This window comes from Pleurotus ostreatus, assembly GCF_014466165.1.
Source record: "Pleurotus ostreatus strain PC9 chromosome Unknown scaffold_1, whole genome shotgun sequence".
Classification (NCBI taxonomy): domain Eukaryota; kingdom Fungi; phylum Basidiomycota; class Agaricomycetes; order Agaricales; family Pleurotaceae; genus Pleurotus; species Pleurotus ostreatus.
The window spans coordinates 236,943-256,111 of record NW_023503156.1 but is presented as its reverse complement, the minus strand read 5'-3'; the positions used below and the strand labels follow the sequence as shown (position 1 = coordinate 256,111).

Genomic DNA, 19,169 nt, shown 5'->3' with positions numbered 1-19,169 from the left:
GGTGCAACGTCCAACATAGATCAGGTAAGCCCTTCTATGAATCTTGTGTAGTGAGTTGAAGCCGCCCGACGAGTAGATGGCAGGGGCCCGGGAGTTAGATTTCAAGGGCCCCATGCCCATGTTGGTCGATTAAACTGATTTACACACAGAACGGTCGAACCAAATCTCTGGCGATTGTCTCGTTCGGACGAATTCATGGATGCAGTACAAGGCCAGATTACCTCGCAAAAAGTCCTCCCACGGAACTAGCGCACTGCACCGCCATGAGTGATGCATGTCTTCCATTCGTTTGGATAGCCAACCACATCGATCTAGGGTTGCACCGCTTCAGCGCTTCTTATAGCATCTTATAACAACTCGTATTGATTCAGATGTTCCCCTTCTTCATCGACCATGTTCTTCAAAGCTCACGACTTCACCATCAAGGATAGTACTTTCAACGACATCGCCGGTGATCAGCATATCACTACTGTTACCAACACATACCACCATTCTCAAATCGTCGCAATACCTTCCTCGCAGACGGCGACGCCTGCGCTTACTTCGATTACGCCCATACAAGATGCAATCCCCCTTCCAACTTCCGAACCTTTCAGTAGTTTTATCTCGCTTGTTATTGAGATACAACGCGCACTCTCTCCTATTGGTTTGCTTGTCGACGAAATGGGACTGTTCAGACCACTGGAAGACGACCTCCTGGTACTGATCAAATCCGCAGCATTCCTGGGGAGGACCTTGGAGATCCTCAAGAGCACCGGTATTGCGTCTCTCTTTGGCGCCAAGACCATGGCAAATCGGCTCGCCATGTATACGATACCATTACAGAAGGCGGTAGGCGAGATTCGTCGCTATCAGGACGGGTTGAAATTCACGTTAATTGGACCTATTTGGAGAAGGATTCTGTGGTCAGCGGTGTGGACTATGAGTTCAGATGCTGATATCTCGAAGATCGTAACGACAATCCGAGCCGATTTAGCGCACATCCGGCACCCTACAACTACTTACTTGCGTAAGCTGAACTTGTACGTGCCGCTCCCTTTTCTCTCCGATCTGCGACCTTTGATTTGCTGCCAATAGAAACTTATGGTGGTCCGTGGTTGAACGCCTTCCCGATCACGTCGTTTCTGAGCTAGATTCCCTCCGTACTACTGCTTCCAAGGAATTGCCCGCCATAAACGAAGCCGAAATCCAGACAATCTCGATTGATTTCGGGCCACAATGTGACACGATCGAGCTCTCCCTCAGCCCATATGCCACATATCAAGTAAGTTGTGAAGTGAAGCCTGTTCTGTTCCTTGGACTGACGCGCGTGTCGCCCAGAGTCTTGCCATGGTCCTAAAATATAACTGTGATCATATCGTAGGCGACATAGCAGGCTTTCTTGATCCTTCAAACGATCAGGTTGTCGAATTATCACAATTCGAGGAGCTGGTCACATCGCGATCAAGACATTGGCACAATGGTCCGGCCATTGTACCAATTTGGTCAGATAATTGCGGCGTCTACTTCGAAGACCAGACGGATCTCTGCCCGTATTGCGGTAGTCCTGGCGAAAAGAATGGTCTATGGATACAGTGGTGCGTCAATCTCTGGTTTAGCGCGTTTGGCTTTTCTCATTCATTTGTGGTGGTTAAGTACGTGGTGCAAACGCCAGCATAGGGCCGTCAGCCAAGGAGCTTCTGATGATGGTACTTCTGGGTAAGTCCGTAGCGCTTCGCAGAGACGTATCTCCCATTCCAATAGGTCTCGCGTGCTTCTGCCTGAACGTGCTCGCAATTTATACAATCGCAATCCTATGGGGTATTCCCATATCAACTACTCAGGAATCAAGTGGTCACAATTGATGTCTTCGACGTCCATTTCTGGACTTCAAGGGAGTGACGAACACCTCTTATGCATCCTGCATTACTTAAGCCTGGGCGGTTCACCGTTGCAAGAGCTATCTCTTATTTCCGATCGAAGTCGAAATCCAAACATTATCCTGCCCCGCTCTGCATCCCAGTCATTCGAATTGGCTAGCGATCAACCTGTATCTCTTCCTAATCTACGCCGTCTAGAACTTCGACCCATCGCCACCGGCTCTGCAAGAATACTTAACCAGATCTCCATTCCCCAACTTCGGTATCTCAAGTTGCATTGGCCTGTGTACAGCGCGAACGTTCCAGAAATCTTTTCGCAGATTCCACTTTTGTCCACGCTCGAGATTCAGACCAGAGTTCTGCTGGATAACTCGAGGATTACTCAACTTCTTGTCGACGCAATCACTTGCCTCCCCAATCTCGAGGATATCAACGTCCATTTCATGACAAGCGGGGGCGACTTCAATGCATACGAGCACAAGTTACATGAACTAGCCGAACAGGTCAGATCGCGCCGCGGAAAATTGAGAGAGATAAATTTGTGGTATAATTGGGCGACCCCGACGGCTCAACTGCCAGAGGCCGGGCCCTGGACCTTCTGTACCACTGACTGTGGATATGTTGCGAGGCTTTGTGCCGATGATCTGTAGTTTGGAATGTCATATAACTTTGATTCGATGAAGCCCGAAGAGAAGCCTAGTAGGGATGCCGCCTTTTGAACACGCCGTTTGATGACATATCCGCGATTTACACTCCATTTTCCTGTGCCGTGTTCCTGGCGTCCAGATCCTTCCAAGCACACTGGTGATCACGAGGGCAGCAAACGTCGTTGACAAGCACTGCAGGAAAGTTCAATCATTACTTTGCTAACTCACATTGTCTCTCGGCTGAAAGTTCTCCTCCCCGTCCATCTACGCGGCTATGAACAAGTTCATTTCACTGGCAGTCAACACTGCGAGGGCATGGGTGCAATGACGGACATCGAAGGTCCAGAGGAGAACTTTGTCATTAATGCGCCATTTCGCCCTGCCATACCTGGTCATTTGGGATTCGCGCAGCCAAGAATTCTACATAAAACTACGCCTTTTGATATCGACGTTGGATACAATCACTAGAATCTCCGCGGCAGATATGACATCGCAAAATGTCTCCTTGGATGAAATTGTTGGATGGGCCATCAGATAACAGAAGCGAAGGAGTAGGTCCAGCGTAGTGGAGCCATATCAACGATAAGCCTTCCACCCTCAAGGTCGTTGTTGTCAGGAGACGTGGGCAATGACCATGTAAGTGAGTTGATACATGATATACATTATAGCCAAGTCAATTGTGTGGTTGTCGTCAGAATTAGAAAGGATCATTGACAAACTAGGAATCAGTGTTTCCCACGATTCATAGCCCAGTCTCAGGCGCCTTTTGCGCTCGGCCTCGGCCTCAACGTCAACGTTCAAACTTAACCTTGCCTTACCCGTATTATCCGCGTTCAAGTAGTTTCGGCTTGGGCTGAGCCAAATATAAAGGCCGTTGACCGTTTGGACCTGCTATATGGCCTAGTAGACGAGAACTGCAGTTCGGTGAGCTCGTTTACCGCTGATTCGCTTTGGCAGATGATATGTATCCTCCTACCGTATCTTCGAGCAAAGATCTGAACTCAATATCCGAGCTGAATTGGAAACGCTAGTAGTTGCGAGATCTTACTGCCTCGTAGCTCGAACTTGGACATCCTGGCGACATTTAACAGCAATTCAACACCAATTGGCAGTCAACGATGGCATCGTGCAATAGATTAACGACATGGATGTGCGACCGCACCATCAGTGTTTGCTTGATTTTCACGTCGCAACGTCGGCTACAACTGGTGTGTATCTCTGAAATTCAAAAGCGAGGATGTGGCTAAATCGAGTCAGGTGAGAAATGAGGAGGATACATACCTGCCATGATGAGATCCACTTCATGCTCAGGACACCCGATGATCACCTGTACGCGTCTCAAGGCAGTGCCCGTCATTTTCTATAATCAATTCAAGTGGTGATCATGTGAAAACGCTCCACAAGCCTATTTCCGTTGTACTCGAATCCAACGAGGCCTCGATACCATCTGTCCTCGACTGTCGGCGCACTGCCTAGTGGCCTCGCTTGTTGCTGTGTTGTCTGCGAGCTTGCAGTGTCCATGTGAATGAACTATATGGTACGCTTGCTTCTCTTCTATTTTTTGATATGTAAACAACAGCTCCCGTGTTGGACTACAGAATAAGAATAGCATACGGAATGAAGGGTACGCGTATAAATGCCTCATTTATGCAGGTATTTGTTCTTTAGCTCGGTCTCCCCACTTCCTTCCTTCTCTACTTCTGCCCTATTCCTCAATTTTTCGTCGGTGCAGAGCACAAATTTGCTTCTGAGTCTTCCAACCCTTCGTACTTCACTTCGTCTACAAGGCCGCGCCTTATCTAATATCTAATCAAACACTCCCCGCCATCTTATCAAATTCAAGTTGATCAACATGAAGTTTATCTACCAACTCGTGCCTCTCTTCGTTGCGGCGCTCCATGTCTCTGCTCACGGTGTCATCACCAATGTATCCGGTGCCAATGGTGTTGCCGGACAAGCCTTCGGCGTCGTGGCAACCACGCCTCGTACCGGCTCCAAGCGCGATCCATTCCAGCAGGACTCCAGCATCATTCGAGATAGAGAGATCTCCAGTGGCAAGGCCGGCGTATGCGGACGCACACTCGGTGGGGGGAATAATGACGTGCAAGCTATGCTCGCGGGTGAGCCGCCTTCCTTTCCATTAAGTCACTCCCGTACTAACGCCTTGGCCTTCAGCTGCATCGAGCGCCGGTCTACCATCTGTTGCGGCCGATGGGTCGGTTCAGATGACGCTACACCAAGTCAACGGTGACGGTGCTGGGTAAGCCTTTTGGCATTGGATATTTTTATTCAACAACCAATTAACTCGCTTTGACAGGCCATACTCATGCCAGGTCTCTGCTGATGCAACAGGGCAGAACTTCGTCACGATGGATGTCACCCAGCAAGTTCCAGGCATTGCTTCAATCAGTCTCGCCAAGGCCACGCCCTTCCCTCTCGTAGCTCGTGCGTCTCTCATCCCATATTCGATTCCCTGTGGTTGTTCCTTGCGCTGACGCCGGGATTTCCTGTGTAGAAATGCCCGCTGGTATGACATGCACGGGCGGGCCCACTGGTGACGCCTGCATCGTTCGCTGCCGAAATGTTGCTATCGCAGGTCCTTTCGGCGGATGTGTTGCCGGTCAGCCCTTCGTGTTCTCCCTGTTTGATATTTTCTGACCGTTCGTTATTCTTATTCTCCAGTTACCAATGCCAACGGCGGAAACGCCACCGCAGCAGCAGCAGGAACTGCAGCGGGTGTTGCGGGAACTGGTGTCGTAGCAGGTACTGCCGCTGGTACTGCCGCTTCTGGCGTCGCAGGGACTGGCGTGGGTGCTGGTGCTCCTGGCGCCGCGGGAACTGCCGCTACTGGTGTTGCTGGAACTGCTGCGGCTACCGGTGCTGCTGGCGCTTCTATAGCAAACGCCAACGGAGCTGCTGCTGCTGCGAAGGTTGGCGCAGGCGGCACTGGTATCGGCGCTGGTGTTGGGTCCGTTGTTGGATCCCTTCTTTCTAAGGCCGGCGACGCCGCTGGACCACTTGCCGACGTAGCCGGGCTAGCAGGGATCGCACGGGCATTGACGAAGTCACAGAAGCAGCAGCAAGTTAGCGACGTCGAGGATATTAATGATATTTCGATTGAGGAAGCTGAAGCGGCATTGGCGAAGGATCTAGACCGCCGACAGCGTGTGAGGCGCTCAAGGATTGTGGGTCGTCTTGCTCTTTGAGTGGCGCGGAGGAAGGACTCGTGGACTTAACATCATTATTGTGTTACTCGTAGTCATGCTACATCAATGACTGTGGGAAATATTCTCTGACCGTGAGTTACTATCTCAATTGTCAAAGACGAACTTGGCAACTTGACACTTTCTTTTTGAAACCCCTCGGCCAATATTCGCGATAAATCCTGCCAAAGTTTCACCGCCTTCTGCTTTGTCGATACTCAACGTTGACAACATCTGCGTTACTTAGGGGGCTTTGACTCTATGTACGCTCGAAAGTTCAGAGTCTGTTCTCAGTCTGACGAATCTCGAACATCACTCTTATTATAGTTATACTCAGAAGACACCCATAAAGCAAGTTTATATATCAGCCCTTGCAGCTGCGCAAGGCAATGAATCAATACGTGGCAGCACCCAGAGGCCACACGCCTACCAACGAAACGAAGCGGTGACCATCAATTTAGTTGGGGTGACACCACCGACGAGGGAACGAGTCTGGCACGCTTCATTTGGCCCCCCACTCACCAACATACTTGACATGTCGTCGACTAGACAAATAAGCAGAATACACAGCCAAGCATAGCGAATCTCGCTGGGTATCTACGGCAAAATGACAACATGGATACTAAGCTCCAATCGCGGTGGACCTACCCCGACGACCGACGCCCGTAGCTCGCGCGATCTGCCTCCCGAGCTGTATAGCCGAGAAGTTCGGACACACGTGCATCCTATCCTCCCAGCGTCTCTGTACCGCATCATTGATCCATGAATAGAACGCCGTCACAGGTGCGATAACGTGATGTTTGGCCACTTACGTTCAATGGACGTAGGCCTACTTTCGTTTTTGTTGGTCGAAGGAGAGCATGAGGAAACGACGACAGTCAACCTCGGCCAGTAAAGAAAGCTGTCTTGTTATTCGCGCATCCTGTTCCTTCTGTACAACCCAGCGACTCGAATCATGGATGTGACATCTACGGCGTTGTATGGCGTCTCTTCAGACGCTTCTGCCCACCGCCACGCTCCGATTTTTTTCATGACATACGGCGAGATCACAACGGACAACATTCAGAACAACCCTCCGTGTCTTCTCCAGAGACAGCCACTCGCACTGCATCCAGTACGGGAGTGACACTCAAAGGGCGTTAAGTATAACACCTATATATGTTGTGTAAGTTTTCGTACTGTCAACGCATCTACTCGCCGACTCACCCTACCCGCCTACGACATTTCTGATGCCTCTCTCCCTTTTTAAGAAGGTCGTGAGCTTGTTTATGCCACGGATAAGCTGGCTTATCCCGACTTATCGACCTGTTCATCGTTATTGGAGATGGGTGAGTGTTAAACTACTGCCACCCCCTGAAAGCACTTACGAGGGATGGATTATCAGCTGTGCCACTCGACTATTCCATCGGATTGCAATTCCGGGGACGGGCATATTTGTCAAAGCTGCAGCGACCCAGCTTCCAAGGAAGTTTCTGGAGCGAAAGTCACCGCCGCAGAGGAAAAACAGTCTCGGAGGCTTCCAGATAGCACAAATATAGAAAGCGACAACGATAACAGATGCTCCCAGCACGGGCTTCGCGGGGATGATCAACAACAGCACCATAGATCCTCCTTGATGGTGGACAGCTTTGAAAGTCTCGAGACGCTTAACGAAAAGCGGGGTGGAGATCGCACGAAGTCGAGCTCAAATTACCGTAATCCTGGATGGAGACCACGAAACCAAACAAGTCCCTTTCCCACTTGTTTCCACTCCGATTGCACACTACAGCGGCAGGTCCCACATATTGCATGTCGAGATTGGTCGAGCTCCCACCAACGCGGCCTGGTGCGAGTCACGACCTTTGCTCCAAAACTACGCTGCGAGCCTTCAGACGAGAGCAGGAAAGCGATAAAAAATGCCGCCGTCGCGCCAAGATTTCGCCCGACAGATGATGGTTATCGGCGAGGGTCCTGGTGACCTTGTAGTCGAGCCACAAGCTACTACATACATATGCATTTTGTCCGCAAGACGGATATCCATGTTGTCCAGATGCCATAGTCGTGAGTGTCGGCGGTTATAATTATCTAGCATTCTGGTATAGCTCGTATTTATCTATGTAAACTATCAATATCATGTATCTATGCTTCCTCTATTATTTGTTTCTAGCTTACTAGCTTATGCCAGCATGTTGTCTTCCTTGGTTATAGACAATCTACATGAGCTCGAGTTCTCCCTTGAAACGCAATGGAGTACAAACTCGTCTAGCTGATCTCTATCGCTCCCCGAAGGAACTCCACAGCAAGGGCGCGACGACACACTCCGCGGATTGCCCCGTCAACCTGGTGTCCTCACTCATTGCTACATTGTTTAGATCTCGTATCGGAGACGCATTCGAGAAGACTTCAAAAAAACCTGTATAATTTAGCGTAAAAAATACATGAGGATAAATACGTTCCGCGGGCGATTGATAATTTACATGATGCAGGAGGACGCTGTACTCGACCAATAATTTATATTCCACTATAGTGCGGCTAGTGGAGGAACGGACACTCGCATTCAGACTTGAGGCTGTGTCTGTTTGAGGGCTGAACGCAAGGGTGCCTTGGGGATCAATCGATGCTCCATGTCAATTCTTATACCGCTTTCATTCATCCATCCAATGCCGTATTCAGGATAAGAATCCAGATCGACTGGATATTCCTCTCCAGGAGAAGCGGGCTTATACGAACCATCATTCGTCCAGAGTTGGTCGCTGCGAAAGAAAGGTATAGTGGATGAGCAGGTTCAAAAGGAAATGAAGCACCGCGATGAATAATTACATACCCTCTTCGGTTAAACCATCCCTTCCGTCGATCACCTGGTTTGATAGGCGATGGACAAATCAAGGTTTCGTTCCATCTCACCCGGAGACGGGCCAGAACACACTTGTCTGCGTCTGGTTGTAGGAGTTGCTCTCCGCCGGTATTCCTTCGTGGAGGTGGCGGTATGCGTGGTGCGGAGGGCGGGACAGGGTCTGAGTTCATCCTGCGAGGACCTGGGAGAGGTCGACGTGAAGCTTGAGTCCCGGTGGGAACTAGGGTGTTTGCCATCTGCCGAGCGGAGGCGTCGCCAGTAGGCTGCGTGGTGGGAGGTGGGATTCCAGTGACCTGGAAAGAAATCCCGTTGGAGGGCCAGGTGGGCGGAGGGTTTGTTGGCGATCGCACTAGGGGCTGCTGTGACACGACTCCAGCAGCAGCGGAAGCAGCTGCTTGAGAAAGGTTCGTGGACAAGGGCATAGCTGGATTGCTTCCAGGCCCTGGCCTTCGCCTACTCTGCTCGTCCAATGGCGGAGACGTCGAAGGGGGGCGTTCCTTTTTCTTCATCAAACGCACCGTTTCGACGGCAATAGAGTCTTTTCTTACACGACCTCCCTCTGGTGGAACGACGGGAGGAGGGGAGACAGAAGGCGTCCTGGATCTTGACCTGTGGGAACTAGAGGCGCTCTGAGGGAACGCAAAGCCTCGCTCAGGAATGGGAGCGACGGTTGGCGGCACGGGAAGGGGACGTTCTTGTTCAGGTCTGAAAGTGGACTGCTGAACGTTATTATACCCCGAGGCGAGGTTCTGGGAGTACCTCTGCTGATCATTCTGTGGGAAAAAATTCGACCCCGTTTGCCCAACAGGCATGGGGGGCTGCGCGGGGAACGACGACATTCGTCCGCTTCCGCTCGATGATCCACTGCTCACTGATGACGTAGAAGGTGCTGGATTGCGGGAATATTGCGCACCTCCTGGTAAGCTCGCCGCAGACGCTCGGAGCCCTGGGTCTGCGGTGATGTATGAAGCGGCGTTGTCGTATGACAGTGGGGGAATGAAGGGTTCGTCCTCTTGAGAAAGTCGATCGGCTGAAGGTTGATACGGAACGAGAGACCCCGTGGGTGAAACGTGGGTTTGTTGTGGTGAAGTACGGCGAGGCTGCTGTCTGGGTTGATTTGGAGAAACGGGGCTGGTGCGTCGAGACCCCATGTCCGCAGCATGAGGAAAGTAAGAATCGGGGGAAGACGACATCACCGGGGCGTACTGTCCAACATCATCGGGAGGCAGTGGAACTTGAGGTATCGATTGATAGTCGGTGTGATCCTCTGGCAATTCATCCTGAGCATAGAGCATGGATGCTCTCGCTGACGCCCTCGCATTCAACGTTGCATTCAACCTCGCCGTCTCCGAAGACTGATCCAGCATACTCTCTTCGACATAATCCTTCCAAGAGTTGCTCTGAACGCGAGCCATTTGCGGGGCGGCTTGGAACCCATTCGTGTATTGATTACCTAGCGGCTGACCGGTTGGGCGCATGGCAGGCTGCGAGAGATAGTTTGGCGTTCTTGGCCTCTCATTCGCTGAGGATGCCGACGAGTGCGAACTAATAATGGTTGACTCCGGCTGTGATGATCCTCGAGACGAGGCGACACGGACAATCGAAAGCGCATTCGACGTCGACGTCGCACTCGAAGAGGGCTGTCGTTGTATAGCAGACGGATTGGAAGAAGCAGACCCGCCAGACGGCCCAACGGCCCGCTGACTACTCCTACTTAGGGAACGATCGGGAAGCTCTGAACTTTTAACTGAGGTGGTGCTATCTGTGGAAAGGGCGGGGGAGAAGGCGGAGGAAGCGGCTGGTGGGGTGTCGATTTCGGAAAGGGAATAAGTATCTGAGCGCTCGTATATATACGTGTCTTTGGTGGGATCTTGATAAATAGGATAATAGGGTAGCGTGTTGCCACTACGAGTGTCATAAGTTCGCATATTAGACGATAAACTTGCGGTAGCGATGGAGGGTTGTATATGGTTATAAAATCCTGTAGAAAACATTCTGGCGTCTACATCCTGCCGCTGAGATGACCACGCGGGGTTCGGTCGTGCATCGCCTCCCATGGAGAAGGTTGACGGCCGATACCCGACATCGAACTTGGCAGTGGCTGAAGCGTATGGAAAGGAAGTCATGGTCGGATGTTTGAAAATACGAAAGCCCTTCGGAATCTGCATCGCAAACGACTACGGGCAAAGGTCAAGGTCTCATGCGTCTAGAAGGGGGAACCACATACCTTTGCAGAGTATCCATGCCCTCCAATTCCCGGCGTAGGTAGCGTTGTAGGATTAACGGTCGCGAACATGCCAGACGCTATGTGAGTAGTCACCGTCGACAGAGGGGGAGAGAAGACCGGTTTATAGAGAAGGGGGAGGGAGCATCATGGTGGCCACATTTGTCTCGCTTGCCGGAGCACATGCGGCAAATTAGATCTGCGCCATGCACTGAGTCTTAAATGTCCGAAGTGAAAGGGCTGTAAACGTTCCCATCTCAGAGCTGCGGCGCCGAGGCGTGCATATTGATCTCAACCGATCTGGCTGTAAGCCAGCAGCATGGCTACACACCTACGCAAGGGGAGAGCCTATGGTTGTCGGACCGCAGCCAAATACTGAACCCACTGGTTTAGCCTCGACGCGAGGGATATTCGCGGATGCATATTGGGTATAAGATACGTTGTCACCGTGTGCAAGAGTGATAACAACCGTATATATAGATCAGCTTGATGTCAATATCCTCCGCCTCTCGATGGGGGTACCATGAAGTCATGTCCTCCCACAGCAGATCGGGGAGTATAAGGAAGGTCTAGACAAGTGGATCGTAGAATTAGCCTTGTTCGCCCACGATGCTATGGTAGATTACCAATGTTCTGCAATTTTCCGTCGCAGCCGTCGACTCGCTGCACATACAGAGGTCACGAGAAAGTCGCCAGCAATCGCGATGAGCTTCGATATCCCAGCCAAAGCTTCTTCGGGTTCATTGATGGTTATCGAACATCGTGGCGGAAGCCTCTCAAAGGCCGATGTCCAATGTTGTCATATCTGGCCATCTGCACCAGAAGATCGCTTTGGATGAGGATGAAAGGCATTTTTCGTTCGAGTGAGCTTCTCATGGATCTTGACGCCCTTCCGTGATGAAAACGGCACCGGTCCCGGGGGAGGGTTTCCCAACTGACGAAATGGATGGGCCCGACTGCGCACACCATCTACCAAGTAATTTGAGCAATATTGACTGCATCTGGTGCAAGTTCATGTTGAATCTTGTATTGAAAATTGAAATGCATTATACTTGGTGTTTGAGGCGCCCAAAGCTGTAGGTATTGAACGGAGTGACATGCCCCAGCGGTGTGTCCATAGTTGACCCGGATGCTGTAGTGATGCTGCATGGTACCAGGCGAAGGATTGAGCGCCTCTTAGACTTCTGTAAAACAAAGCGTGACCTAGCGTGACGCAAAGTCTGTCGATCACGTGAGGAAACCTCGAAGGACGATGGGCGCCCTTCGCTTTTCATCCGCGACCCCACTTCAACGCCAAGGTCGACGTTGTGCATTTGGACGTCCGGCGTCACATCTTACTCAATGGGTCTTCATGCCCTACATCAAGAAATCCTGCCTCCAAGTGGAGTCGAATTCGTTGTCAGTCTGAAATTGACTCCTTCAACGACGCAAAGTTCGGGGATAGACGATGGAACCAAGGTCCTTTGCAATGTGGTAGTCGCGCGTACAAACCTGCTTCGTATCTTTGAGGTTCGCGAACAACCGCCACCGACGCACAGTGATGAAGAACGGGATAAGAAAGCCAAAGTGAGGAAGGGGACGGAGGCTGTTGAGGGTGAGGTCGAAATGGATGAGCACGGAGAAGGTTTCATCAATATAGCCCAGGTAATTACCACGACACTTTTGTTCCAAGTCTATACCCAATGCCATCATCTTGAACGGCCAGCCTCGATGCCAGATGAAATCGGTAACTAACATTGTATTTAGTCTACCGGGCAGAAAGCTGCTGGCTCACCGACCGTCACGCGACTCTACTTTGTACGTGAGCACAAGCTGCATGGAATTGTCACGGGCTTGGAGGCTGTCCGAACACTGGCCTCCATTGACGACCACCTCGAGCGCCTGGTAGTCTCATTCAAAGATGCCAAGATTGCATTACTGGAATGGTCGGAGCCCATCAACGATCTGCAGACAGTCTCTATCCACACGTATGAAAGGGCCCCTCAGCTCGTGCGTGTCTTCTTCGTATGGGTATGCTGCGCGCTCAAGCCATTATTGACAATTTTTGTAGCTATCCTTTGAGCCCTCCTCGTTCACTGCGAAGTTACGGAGCGACCCTGAATCGCGCTGCGTCGCGCTGTCATTGCCAAAGGATGCGATCGCCATCCTGCCATTTCATCAATCGCAGGTCGACGTGGACATGCTCGACCCAGATCCAGCGCAAATAAGGTACGAGATATCTTGCAGCCATTTCGCTCTTCTAACGCGCCGCTAGGGACATCCCATACTCCCCGAGCTTCATTCTCGATCTGGGGAACGAGGTCGATGATAGCATCCGCAATGTCATCGACTTTACGTTCCTGCCCGGCTACAATAACCCTACCTTAGCCGTTCTCTTCCAGACGCAACAGACATGGACAGGGTAAGTATGCTGTACTCTTACATTTTACGATCGATCTAATAGCCGCATTACAGGCGCATGAAGGAGTACAAGGACACCACAAAATTGATGATTTTCACCCTTGATCTCGTTCATCAGCATTACCCTATCATCAGTTCCGTCACGGGGTTGCCGTACGACGCGTTTGCGTTGCTCCCGTGCGCGACATTATTCGCTGGTGTGACCATATTAACTGGAAACGCCGTGATATATGTTGATGCCTCACGGAGAGTCGCCCTCCCTGTGAATGGATGGGCACCCAGGTCGACGGACATGCCCCTCCCAAACCTATCGGCCGACGAACAGACACGTTCTCTCCACCTGGAAGGCTCACGTGCGGTCTTCGTGGACGACAAGACGCTCTTCGTTATACTCAAGGACGGAACCATATACCCCGTGGAGCTTATTGCTGATGGAAAGACCGTATCAAAGCTTATAATGGGAGATGCGTTGGCGCAGACGACTATACCGGCGGCTGTGCGAAAGTTAGACGATAAACACGTTTTCATTGGCAGTACCGCCGGCGCTTCGGTTATTCTGAGGGCATCAAGGGTAGAGGAGGAAATTGAGGAAGGCAGCGAGCCCCAGGATGCATCGAAGCCGGCTGTAGTGGCGGACACCAACGATACGATGGACTTTGACGATGATGACGGTTAGTTCCTTCCTCTACTTCCTGTTGTGTTTACAGAAACGATCTGAAACGTGGGGGCACATCGATTATTACCAGACATCTACGGCGTGTCGACCTCTACTAAAGTAGCAACAGCCAACGGTTCCACAAAGCCTGGCAGCCTCGCGAAGCAAACACGTACAGTCATCCACCTGGCCCTTTGCGACTCCCTCCTTGCCACGGGCTCCATTTCGGATATCACATTCTCTTTGGCCAAAAATGGGGTGCGTAGTTTCATTCATTCGCCCTCCCCATATACTTGGAGCTATAACCCACTCGTTATCCTCTCGCGTCTAGGAACGAATTGTTCCTGAGCTCGTTGCAGCGACAGGCGCAGGGCCTTTGGGGGGATTTACCTTATTCCAGGTGGGTACTTACTCTCTCCGTCCTTTGCTCCGATCATAAAGCTCTGGCTGTGGGGCTTTTGTCTACAGCGTGACCTACCATCTCGTACCAAACGTAAACTTCACGCCATTGGGGGTGCACGTGGGGTGTGGTCGCTTCCCATCCGCCAGTCGGTCAAAGCCAGCGGTATCTCATACGAGCGTCCAGCTAACCCTTACCACGCGGAACACGACACTCTGGTCTTAAGCACGGATGCTAACCCGTCACCGGGAGTCTCGCGGGTAAGTTCCTTCAATTAGTCGACTTCGTGAAAGTCTAGACAGATAATGTCCACCGCATGCAGATTGCCGTTCGGTCGGCGAAGACGGATGTAGCGGTCACAACTCGGATAGCCGGAACCACAGTGGGCGCGGCACCTTTCTTCCAACGTACAGCCGTTCTCCATGTCATGTCTAACTCTATTCGTGTCCTCGAGCCTGGTGCGTGTTTGATATCTTCCCGCTTGACTGTTGTTGATGTTTGGTTTGAAACAGATGGCAGCGAGCGTCAGGCGATCAAAGACTTGGACGGCAACTTACCGCGTCCCAAAATTCGTGCATGCAGTATATGTGATCCTTTCGTCCTCATCTTCCGTGAGGATGATTCAATCGGTCTGTTCATCGGCGAGACGGAGCGTGGCAAGATACGGCGAAAAGACATGTCAGCGATGGGCGATAAAGTATGGGCAGCAATTGATTCATTTTTGCGTAACTTAACTATTTCAGACTTCTAGGTACCTGACGGGATGTTTCTTCGTTGATACCACCGGTCTTTTCTCCTCTCCTAATCATCAACCGCCCCCTGCGACACAAGTGGGAGGGAAAGGCAGCACTACAACCCTCCAAGCAGCCGTTAACGCCGGTAGTCATACTCAGTGGCTCCTGCTTGTCCGTCCACAGGGAGTTATGGAGGTGTGTCTACTCTTCTTTAATTTAATTTTTGTTGACGATCAAGATAGATATGGAGCCTACCAAAACTGGCATTGGTATTTTCGACTTCGGCATTACTATCCCTTCAACCTGTCCTTCATGATTCAGGCGACGCTCCAGCTCTTTCCCTACCCCAGGACCCCCCTCGAAAACCCCAAGACATGGATATCGAACAGGTGTTGGTAGCCCCCATTGGCGAGACTTCCCCTAAGCTGCATCTTTTCGTCCGTCACACCTTCACCAGTATCAGCGACAGGTGTCCTGATTTGAACTTTTGTAGGTATTCATACGATCAGGGCAGCTAACGGTCTATGAGGTAGCCTCCAGCGCACCCGTCGTGGACGTTCCAGCCACCCGTGCTACTAGCGTCAATGTTAAGTTTGTCAAAGTCCTGTCAAGGGCCTTTGAAATACAGCGAAACGAAGAAGTCGAAAAGAGCGTCATTGCCGAGCAAAAGCGGATCTCTAGGACGTTTATACCATTTATCACATCACCGGCTCCTGGCGTGACACTCTCGGGCGTCTTCTTCACTGGCGATCGACCAAGTTGGCTGCTAGCGACTGACAAGAGCGCCGTGCAAATATACCCTTCTGGACATGGCGTAGTGCACTCATTTACATCATGTTCGCTTTGGGAATCTAAGGGCGACTTCTTCCTTTATACTGACGAAGTACGCGCGCTCTTCTATCAAATCAACAGGCGCTTCTGACGACAGTATGTGTAGGGTCCAAGTTTGATGGAATGGATGCCGGATTTTATACTGGGCGGTCCTCTCCCTATGAAGCCCATCCCGAAAGGCCGACCGTACTCAAACGTTATTTTCGACCCGTCGACCTCTCTAATCGTGGCAGCCTCTTCCCTCCAAGCGAAGTTTGCTTCTTTCGACGAAGATGGTAACTGCATATGGGAGCCGGACGGTAGGTTGTTACCATCTACAAGAATAATGCTAACGAAGAACCCTACTGTAGCACCAAACATCACAGCACCCATGTGTGACTGTTCTACCTTGGAACTCATATCTCCGGAACTTTGGGTGACGATGGACGGGTCAGTTAGCCCTGCCAACTTCACATTTTTTTCTAAACGCGTCATAGATATGAATTTGCTACTAATGAGTTCATCAACTCGGTCTGTTGCGTGAGCTTGGAGACGTCTAGCACGGAGAGTGGGATAAAGGACTTCATCGCAGTAGGCACAAGCATAGTTCGCGGAGAAGATCTAGCTGTTAAAGGGGCTGTAAGTTATCCACTTTGCGTCTGTTATATTCGTGCTTGGGACTGAATATTGTTAGACATATATTTTCGAAATCGTAGAGGTTGTTGCTGACGCTTCACTGGTGCCTTCGAGATGGTACAAGCTTCGCCTTCGTTGTCGGGATGACGCTAAGGGCCCAGTGACGGCTCTCTGCGCTTTCAATGGATATCTCGTGTCTTCTATGGGACAGAAGGTGCGTTGCAGTCTAAATGTACTGTTCCTGTTCCAAGTATTCACCGCGTTCTCTTAGATCTTCGTTCGTGCGCTTGACCTTGACGAACGGCTAGTAGGCGTGGCATTCTTGGATGTCGGTGTATACGTAACATCGCTGAAAGCGCTCAAGAACCTGCTACTGATAGGTGATGCCGTGAAGAGTGTCTCGTTTGTTGCGTTTCAGGTAAGACAGAATCTTGATAGACTTCTCGATGTCTCATCGCCTTCGTTTAGGAGGACCCCTATAAACTTGTTGTGTTAGCAAAGGACATCCAACATGTTTGCGTTACGAATGTTGACTTCTTCTTTGCCGATGAGAATATGTCCATCGTCACATGCGATGAAGATGGTGTCATTCGAACGTATGAGTATGATCCTCACGGTACGCAATTTTCACGGAATTCAGAGGATACGCTAACAGTTCGCCAATTGTGGTTGTGCAGACCCAGAATCGAGAGATGGACGTCAACTACTCCTTCGTACGGAGTTCAACGCTCAAGTAGGATACAACAGTTCCGTCCTAACCGCGAGACGTACTTCGGAGGACCCAGTCATCCCTCAATCCAAACTTATTTGTGGTAAGCACTTGATGATCTACTATCGTTTTGATGCTCATCCCCACACCTTTGCCTCCCCATAGGATATTCTGACGGTTCAATCTCCTCGTTGACTCCTGTAGAAGAATCGGCCTTCAAGAGGCTTCAACTTCTACAAGGTCAACTGACACGTAACCTTCAGCATATGGCAGGCCTGAACCCTCGAGCTCTTAGGTACGTGACACGGGTATTAAGTTCACCGATTTGTTAACCATAATTCTGTTTCTTGCAGGATCGTCAGGAACGACCACGTATCGCGGCCTCTCGCCAGAGGGATTCTTGACGGGCTTCTCATCGCTGAGTTTGAGTGTTTGTCCATCTCGAAACAAGAGGAAACTACGACTGAGATCGGGACGGAGAGGAGTCAGGTTTTACATGACTGGATAGACCTCATAAGTCCTTGGTAATCCAGTCTCTCTCTCTGATTCTGCCCTTGCTTTCTGTTTCTGTAGATACTCTGAAATATTACAAACTTCATAAGAGCAGGAAGCCCCAGGCGAAGCGTTGCTTATGTGGCACCTTCGCCCTGTCAGAATAAGCGTCAAAGGGCCATTCAGAACCATTCGTCGAAGGATACGGAGACATCATCCTTCGCTCATGCGACGGCGTGGACTTTCATGTCTGCAAATGTATCGTTCTCGTCGTATCCCGTATATTCCGTGATATGTTTTCACTGCCCGATTCCCCCGCTGCGAACACGTACGGGGCGACCAAACCCATTACTAACATGCATGAGGTTTCCTCTGTTCTAGATCCTCTCCTGCGATTTCCAGTACTAAAGTTAACCATGAGATATACTTAGGGCCCGGTCTGCTCGTCGAGATGTCAGTCCCTCGGGCCTGGGGTTGGCGGACATTGAACTTGGCAAAACCTAGCGCTGGAGTCTGCTCCGGGCGCTTGGGAATCGTCACAAATCAGTCACAGACATCATGGTGGGAAAGCAGCAATAGATGCAAAGTAAATACATGCAAACTTCTGCTTTCGGTATTTCTTGTATTTCTTGTCGGCGACCTGAAGTATCCCGGCTCAGTAGGTGATATACTAGTCCAAAAGAGTTTATCATGTGGTACGTTGGTTTAGTGGTTTGCGCGCTTGAGTACTACTTTTTAGCACGGAAAGGTTGCGGGTTCGAGCCACGGTGGTCCTTTTTTCACTTCTTCGTCCTGCTATCTTACCACTAACATTCATCAATAAATAAGCACCACAAGCTATAGTACTGTTTATTGGAGGGAATAGATAATGCAGTTGATACAAGGTGCCACCAGGTATATTAACGCTGACATAATAATGTGACAGGAAGGTCCTAACCCACCCGCAAACCCTCTGGTACAGCAGACCAAACTGTCGGTTTGGAGTAGGTTTGGGCCAGGTTTGGTCCAACCGTGGGAGCCAAATTTGGCGGGTAGGGACTAACATCTCGACGAGCAGACCGGGCCCTTACTTCTTTATACCCCCCAGCTGCGCGTTCAAAGCTTTGGCGCCCCCCATCTGCTCGAGGGGGTGTTCTCAGTGAATAGAGGTCTTTTGACGTTACAAATGGTGCTACATAGCGTAGATCCCCTTTCGCTAGTAAACGGAGGAGATGTGCGACAATGATGGAGAGTTCTGCTTCCATCCCAAGAAAGTTTCAGTTAGTAGAAAATCACGCACTAAACCAGAAGAACAAACGCGAGTGATAAGAACGCACGCTAGGAAGATGCCAGAGTCTGGTAGAATCACAACTAAGTATTTCTCGGAATAAATGTGTTACGATGAGACCGTAGACTTCCTTGTATATGATGTCGCCGAACTCTGAACTGTCGTCTGTTCGAGTTTCTGGACACAGTCTTCTGTGGAAGAATTTTGATAAGATAAGATGCAGACTCAATCCAGATGATCAAGCGCCCAGTGTCGGGTCACCTCCGAGTTCTAACCTTGTTCTAATGGTCTACACTTCTC

General features: G+C 50.6%; 5 protein-coding genes across 5 annotated transcripts; 4 read left to right on the top strand and 1 right to left on the bottom strand.

Annotated features, from left to right (window-relative positions):
• Positions 1–393: 393 nt before the first annotated feature.
• On the top strand, positions 394–2,509 carry PC9H_000071 (uncharacterized protein; the record flags this gene model as incomplete). Its single annotated transcript, XM_036769734.1, has 5 exons — positions 394–1,022; positions 1,078–1,264; positions 1,321–1,577; positions 1,636–1,698; positions 1,744–2,509. 5 exons carry the CDS (start codon positions 394–396, stop codon positions 2,507–2,509), a joined length of 1,902 nt encoding a protein of 633 aa, XP_036635579.1.
• A 1,849-nt stretch (positions 2,510–4,358) lies between these two features.
• Positions 4,359–5,712, top strand: PC9H_000070 (uncharacterized protein; the record flags this gene model as incomplete). Its single annotated transcript, XM_036769733.1, has 5 exons — positions 4,359–4,626; positions 4,682–4,766; positions 4,824–4,951; positions 5,022–5,126; positions 5,189–5,712. The coding sequence occupies 5 exons, from the start codon at positions 4,359–4,361 to the stop codon at positions 5,710–5,712; spliced, it is 1,110 nt and encodes a 369-aa protein (XP_036635578.1).
• A 1,226-nt stretch (positions 5,713–6,938) lies between these two features.
• PC9H_000069 (uncharacterized protein) lies at positions 6,939–7,666 on the top strand (the record flags this gene model as incomplete). Its single annotated transcript, XM_036769732.1, has 2 exons — positions 6,939–7,037; positions 7,094–7,666. 2 exons carry the CDS (start codon positions 6,939–6,941, stop codon positions 7,664–7,666), a joined length of 672 nt encoding a protein of 223 aa, XP_036635577.1.
• A 579-nt stretch (positions 7,667–8,245) lies between these two features.
• PC9H_000068 (uncharacterized protein) lies at positions 8,246–10,838 on the bottom strand (the record flags this gene model as incomplete). The annotated part of the gene is made up of 3 exons (XM_036769731.1): positions 8,246–8,441; positions 8,513–10,719; positions 10,770–10,838. 3 exons carry the CDS (start codon positions 10,836–10,838, stop codon positions 8,246–8,248), a joined length of 2,472 nt encoding a protein of 823 aa, XP_036635576.1.
• A 1,269-nt stretch (positions 10,839–12,107) lies between these two features.
• On the top strand, positions 12,108–17,638 carry CFT1 (mRNA cleavage and polyadenylation factor subunit; the record flags this gene model as incomplete). The annotated part of the gene is made up of 22 exons (XM_036769730.1): positions 12,108–12,410; positions 12,513–12,755; positions 12,817–12,974; positions 13,021–13,167; positions 13,221–13,837; positions 13,913–14,079; positions 14,153–14,221; positions 14,290–14,481; positions 14,544–14,683; positions 14,741–14,918; positions 14,965–15,150; positions 15,198–15,392; positions 15,449–15,838; positions 15,893–16,085; positions 16,137–16,215; positions 16,263–16,404; positions 16,460–16,615; positions 16,673–16,819; positions 16,870–17,017; positions 17,079–17,213; positions 17,276–17,405; positions 17,464–17,638. 22 exons carry the CDS (start codon positions 12,108–12,110, stop codon positions 17,636–17,638), a joined length of 4,290 nt encoding a protein of 1,429 aa, XP_036635575.1.
• Between the last annotated feature and the right edge of the window lie 1,531 nt (positions 17,639–19,169).